This window comes from Anser cygnoides, chromosome 9 (assembly GCF_040182565.1).
Source record: "Anser cygnoides isolate HZ-2024a breed goose chromosome 9, Taihu_goose_T2T_genome, whole genome shotgun sequence".
Classification (NCBI taxonomy): domain Eukaryota; kingdom Metazoa; phylum Chordata; class Aves; order Anseriformes; family Anatidae; genus Anser; species Anser cygnoides.
The window spans coordinates 14,963,151-14,969,150 of record NC_089881.1 but is presented as its reverse complement, the minus strand read 5'-3'; the positions used below and the strand labels follow the sequence as shown (position 1 = coordinate 14,969,150).

The 6,000-nt window shown below is 50.2% G+C and overlaps 1 protein-coding gene across 9 annotated transcripts in view; it reads right to left on the bottom strand.

The window, feature by feature from the left end:
- Window positions 1-449: 449 nt before the first annotated feature.
- FGF12 (fibroblast growth factor 12) overlaps window positions 450-6,000 on the bottom strand; it is a 227,292-nt gene continuing 221,741 nt past the window's right edge. For all 9 annotated transcript variants that reach the window (XM_067002502.1, XM_067002500.1, XM_067002498.1 and 6 more), the window contains one exon: window positions 450-761. In XM_067002502.1, coding sequence (XP_066858603.1) covers window positions 643-761 — 119 coding nt within the window. In that variant the 3' untranslated portion in view covers window positions 450-642. The remainder of the gene's footprint in view (window positions 762-6,000) is intronic.

Below are 6,000 nucleotides of genomic sequence, written 5' to 3'. Positions count from 1 at the left end.
GTTGCCTGTAACTGTCAGACTCCTAATTCGGACAGGCCATATTTTATTGATAGCAGGGTAAACACAGCCATAAGCCATCCCTACCGTTCCTGCTGTGTAAAAAATCCCATCCATCCCCAGGGAAACGGGAACGGTAACGGCAGTGGTGTGAACGTGAGGTGAAAGGATAAGACAGAAAGCACCGCCCTGGTCTGTGTTTCTTGCACATCATATGCTAAGTTCAATATTCCAAAAGCTTTGTTTTATTTTTAAAGGTAACATCTTTATTATTATTATTATATTTATTAGTTGTTATTATTAATATTATGCAGAGATGAGATTTTTTTCCCCCTTTGATCACAGAGCAAACAGTTTGCTTTTGAAAATGTTAATGGAGTCCTGATTTAAAACATTTTTTCTTCACTTATTTTTTTTTGTGTGTGTGTGTGTTTTCGTTTTGTTTTGTTTAAAACGTTGCAACAGGCAAGATCTGGGGTTCGGTTTCCTCGTCCTACACAAAGAAAGCTTCTTGAGTTCGGACTCCTAGCCACTACCGGTAGGTCCTGCCTTGCTCAGCTGTCGTCGTCTCAGTGTGGTTTCGCCAGGTGGGGTGGGAAGGTGGGTGGGAGGGGAGGAGCTGGAGGTAGGGAGGGTGTTTGTCAGCTATGTCGAGTCTTGGTTAACAACTTTGCCTCCATTCATGGTTGGTGTCCCTGAACTTTTTCTAGAGCGTCCTTGTTTTTCTCCAATTTCATGCAGCGATGGCTCTCTGTACATGCACACTGCAAACAGAAAAGACACCCGTTAACAGCCCTGAAGTCACAGATGTCAGTGACCAGAATGAGTTAGTTCTTTGTATGGAGCTGAAATTTTCACCCCAATGCAAACACACACAGGCTTATGAAAACCCCAGTGACCCAGCAGTAGATCCTGTTCTCAAGCAAGACCTGTTACCTGCCTTTGCTGCCGTGCCAGATCCTCCTTCCGTACTTGGATCCTTCCAACGGCACAGATAGAAACAAGGGATTTCTGCTTTCTCACAGGTAAGTCTTTCTAGGTTTTGTGTGCTTTACTGTTTTTTAGTATTACATTCACATACATAAAATAAACATTCCAGTTACCGGCATCAGCTACTGTCTCAGGATGCTAATACCATCTAATAACAGGTCCAAGAATTACCTGGTGCCCAGTCCTTAATCTCCAACACAAAGTAACTGGCGTCTTGAACCAAAATCACACTTTCATCTGGGCCATCCAAGTCTTCTGGGTGTTAAGCTCTGGATCTGGAAGTGGTGACTGAAGCCCATCTTGGTGCCTTCAGCCAAGACCTGAGGTTTGTTCTCCGCACTTGTTTTTTTTTTTTTTCTCTCTAAATCAACAGTCAGTCAGGGCAAACTCTGTGAGCAGACACGTGGGGATGAGTTCAGTGACGGCAAGCCAGGAACCATCCCAGCTCTGCACGGTCACCTGGCAGTGCCTGAGAACGCAGTGGCTGGAGGGCACCTTCTCTCCAGACCCTGGCTAAGCGACGTGTGCCTCCAAACACGAATCTGCTGGAGCCTAGGCAGTGTCTGCCCAAGCCGTGGCACATCCCCATGCCCTGTGCGGCGTCAAGCATTTGTCTAACTCACCACTGGGACTATGTCCTCGTGGCTGTCCTCGTGCCACGCGAGCTGTGCCAGACCAGGGGCAGGTGCTCACACCGAGAGGAGCAGCTCTGATGAGCTCATTGCAAATACTGAGGCATTTCAAGGGCAGGCACTTTGGAGTGGAGAACTTGAGATGGGTCCAGACTTTAAATCTCATGTCCGGATCTTTACAAAAATTAGGAATGAAAGAACTGATTGCCTACTGCTTCATTTTGTAAAGCTGTCACATCACAAACAACTGCCTGGAGCTCAAACACGGGTGATAGAGCCCATCAGGTTTTGGTTCCGGGTAATCAACAAGAACAAAATTTCAAAAATTATCTGAAGAAATGAAACAAATATGCCATGTATAGAAAAGCGATGTAAGCATTTATATTTATAACCGCCCCCGATTTGCAAATAAATCCTGGCAATTAGAGGCAGGCTGCAAATGACATTATTGCTCTGCATTTTACTCCTAGCTAGATAAACAGTTATAGCAGTGTGCAACAATACAGGACAGAGATAAAGTGCAGTCAACTGTGTATTAATAGGCGGGATATTGCATTGAATATGTGAGCAGTGAAAAAATATGACTTTTCCCATAGAGCACCTTTAACAAAGCTTTCAAAGCAGTTTAAGCACTAGCTGGGCCTCCCAACATGTCTGGGAGGCAGGGGCTGCGCTGCAAACTGTTATTGCAGCATCATTATTTGACGAAAACAAGAAAAAAGAGAACATGAATAACTCATCCCATGTGTCGGGGCCAGAATGAGCAATGCCAGGACCGCCGTCAGCTGCCCGGCGGGACCGCACGGTCTGAGTGCTGCAGGGACAGCACGTAGCCTGTCAGCGGCCTGCCAGGAGGACAGAAGTGAGCTCACGTCCCCTTTCGGCTGCTGAGCTGTCCCACACACCTTGGCGCGTGTTCCTCGACAACCTTGTGGCAGTGACTTTCCTGTTGTGCAAAGCGCTGACCTTACGGCTGCCCAAACTGCCGCTCAGGTGGCCTAGCACTGGACAGTAAGAGCTTAAAGAACAACATGGAAAAAGTTAACGACTGAGAAAAACCTGTGCGCGTGTTCCCTTGTGGGTTCTTAGCCCAAGATGTATGGTCTTTTGATGACACTGAGGCTGCACATCCCTTCTGAGCCTGACCTTGAGCTCTGACGTGATGCTTGCCCCAGAGGGCTGGGTTTTTGTGCCGGTGTTGCCCTAGAGCTGTTCCATACACAAAGTTGTGCCTCGAGTCCAGTGTTGGCTTCACCCTGACCTCTCTGGTCCCAGGCTGGAGCTTGAGGCCCCCTGGGTGAGCTTCCCCCCAGGCAGCCGTGCTTATTGAACTCGTCTTCCCAGCCCCCAGCCCCAGTTCGCCCACATGCCCAGAAAGACAAAGAATCACGCTGAGAAATTCAAGCCACAGTTTGGGATTTTGCATCTACACTGGCCCACAAATCAGGCTGCAGATTTAAACAACATGTGCAACAAAAAAATAAAGAAACCCTGCACCTAGCAAGCAAATAAGGCAGGAATTAGATATTTATCTTCCCGTCTAGCAGGTGATACAAGTACTGACAAGGGGCCTGGCTGGAGGCTGCTCACATTGTGCTTTGCAGCCAGCGCTGTCAAAGCCTCAGCACAAGACAGGCTGTGCCAGCAGACCACGCCAGGAAATCTACAGCAGCATAGGACCGGCGTAGCGTCAGCATTTAGCTACCCCTACAGTATGAGGGTACGCAGTATTTGTATGGCCTCACGTACCAAATATTGCCTGGAGAGTCTCAAAAGGCTTGCACACACGCTGAGCTGCAGCCTCTGCACCACGGTGGCTGCAAACCTGTGTGCACAGCGGCTGCCCGGTGTGCGTAGGCACGGCACCACGAGGGGATGCACGCGGACGGGTGCCCGTGGGGCTTTGAGGACAGGGTGACATGTTGTGCAACACAAGCGCTTGGCCTGCAGTTTGTTACTCCCTGTACTGGGAAAGCTTGAGCGTGACTCACACGCAGAGCTGTTCGTCACGGACCGGGGAGGGGGTATGTTTGCAAATGGCCTGCCGTGCGTGCCCAGATTTTCCCAGCTTTAAACTAAATCTTTGTGGTTCAGGATCACCAGCCCTCGCTGACAGGTGAGTTTGGGGTCCCTGTGTGGGGGGGGGGGGGACACGCTGCCCCCATCACCTGCATTGAGGTGAACCAGCAGCAGCGTGGCAGGTGGCACGCCCGGACGCCGGGGAGGTCTGTGGCTATGCAGAGCGCCAGGCAGCTCTGGAAGGATGAGCAATTAGGCTAGAACAAGACTCCCCTCCCTGCTTTGCCTCGCTTCTCCCACCCACCCACACCCACACACCAAGCCAAATACAGCCCTTAATGTCTGGAAACCAAGCTAATGCTTTGGAGCTTCAATCAGATAATCAGCTCCTATGTCCCAGATTCTAATCAACACATCCATATTCATGCTGTAATTGGAAAGCACCGCGAGCCTGATCCGCTGCGCAGCCACGGGCGTAAACGGCAGGGGGAGAGCGGGGCCGGGCCCCGGGCTGGTGCTTGCAGCTCTCAGTTCTCTGCCTCCCTGCGCACCAGCGGTGCCTGCCTTTGGCATACCCAGGAAACAATTTTGCAAGCAGTTAGGCAGGAAGGGGACTGGGGGTACAAGCAAGGGAGACGGGGAAGGCAATGAGCATCCTTCCCAAAGGTTAAGGCACGGAGGGGCCGCCCGTCACCCAGGAACACACGAATCTCTCATCTGCATGCTGGCACAGGAGCCCAGCCTCGTTTCTGCTTCCCAAGCACGGCTCTGGCACACCACCCACACGGCGAAACGGAATTCACCCCGTGCGGTCTCCTTGGGCATCAGGGGCTGGCTGCGTTTGGGAGGCACCCGCCTTTGTGTGCCCTGACCCCTGCCATGTCTCACTCAGCATCGCTGCAAGCGGAGGAGGCTCAGGGGGTGCCAACAAACCCATTGCCTCCCTCCAGAACACAGGGCAAAGCTTATTAAGTGCATGTCCCATACACCCGGCTTTCCCTGCCTCAGGTCCTAGGGAGCTAGGAGGAGCCAAATTTTCTCCACGTTGCCATTCAGCAGGCGGGTGGGCAGCCCTGCGGGATCGCAGCCTGGCCCCACGGCATCCTCGGCAGCCCGGCCTCTTCCCCTCGGCGGCTGCCACGGCCCCGGGTGTCACTGCAGCAGCAGGAGGCCACGGCAGCTGCATCAGCTACTGCTTCGGTGGAGGGAATTAATTGTCTGAGCAACAGCTAGGGGCAGGAGGGAGCAGGTGATTATGCACCCTCGTTTTCTGCCTCTAATTACTGTGTTCCAAACCCAATCCCAGCTGATGCGTTTCAGAGGCGTTTGAGCTCACGGCTACCCGGCGGCTAAATGTGCGGGGTGCTGCCAGATGGAGTCGGTTTGTTCAGGTAAGGAGCACGGCACAGGATGACAAAAAGCCAAGCAAAAGCATAGTTAGAATACATTGCGTTTGCCCTCTAATAAGATGATTAGGAGTTTGATAGATGAACAAATGAGCTAGTGTGGAACAGCAAACATACCACAGCCTGTCTGCCTGAGAGACAAACCCAAAAGAGGAGCAGTGTTTAGGTAGGACTGAGAGTATTGTGGTGTTTTTTCTTTTTTCAATTAAAAAAAAAAAAGCACTTCTAGGATTTTGTGTGGATTAAGATGATCTCTTTAAAGTGTTTTCATTAGGCCTACAACATCTTCCTACTCAGCAGTGTCTTGCACTTCTTTGCAACATCTGAAGACTGCTTTACTAGAACTGGGATGTTGTCTCTGCAGGAAAACACACCAGGAAGGATCTGGCAGCTGTTTCTTGTGTGTGGATATCCATCAGTGGCAGTAAAGGGCTCAGACTAGTCATTACCAGGTCACCTTCCCATCTGATACCTGTCCAAGTCACAAGGGCTGAGGCACCGTGAGTTTGGATTTAGGGGCAGCTCTGCTGACTCAGAGGGAGTAAGAGTCATCTTCTGCTTTCTGTGGCCAGATTTGCCACCCCAGGTACATCCTGGTTTGGGCCAGGTGAGAGATGAACTGACACGTAGCTCTTTTCAGAGAACAGTCTGGAAGTGATGTCTTCAAGGAAAAGGAAATAAAAATAGCAGAGCACATCCACAATAAGCATCTGATAAAATTCTTACTTGAGTGACTGGAAAAGTCTCCCATTAGTTGAGGTGGGCTTAAATATGGAAATGAACAAGAGGCACCATGGACAGAAGTGTTTGTCCAGCACTAATCACTACAGACACTTAAAGAGATTGAAATTGCTTTAAAAGATTACTTGGTGTCCAAGTGACAATTATACTCAAGCTAATTTCTTGTGCAGTCTGGTTCAATCTATATGTCTGCACTTTAAAGGCTCATTTAGCTC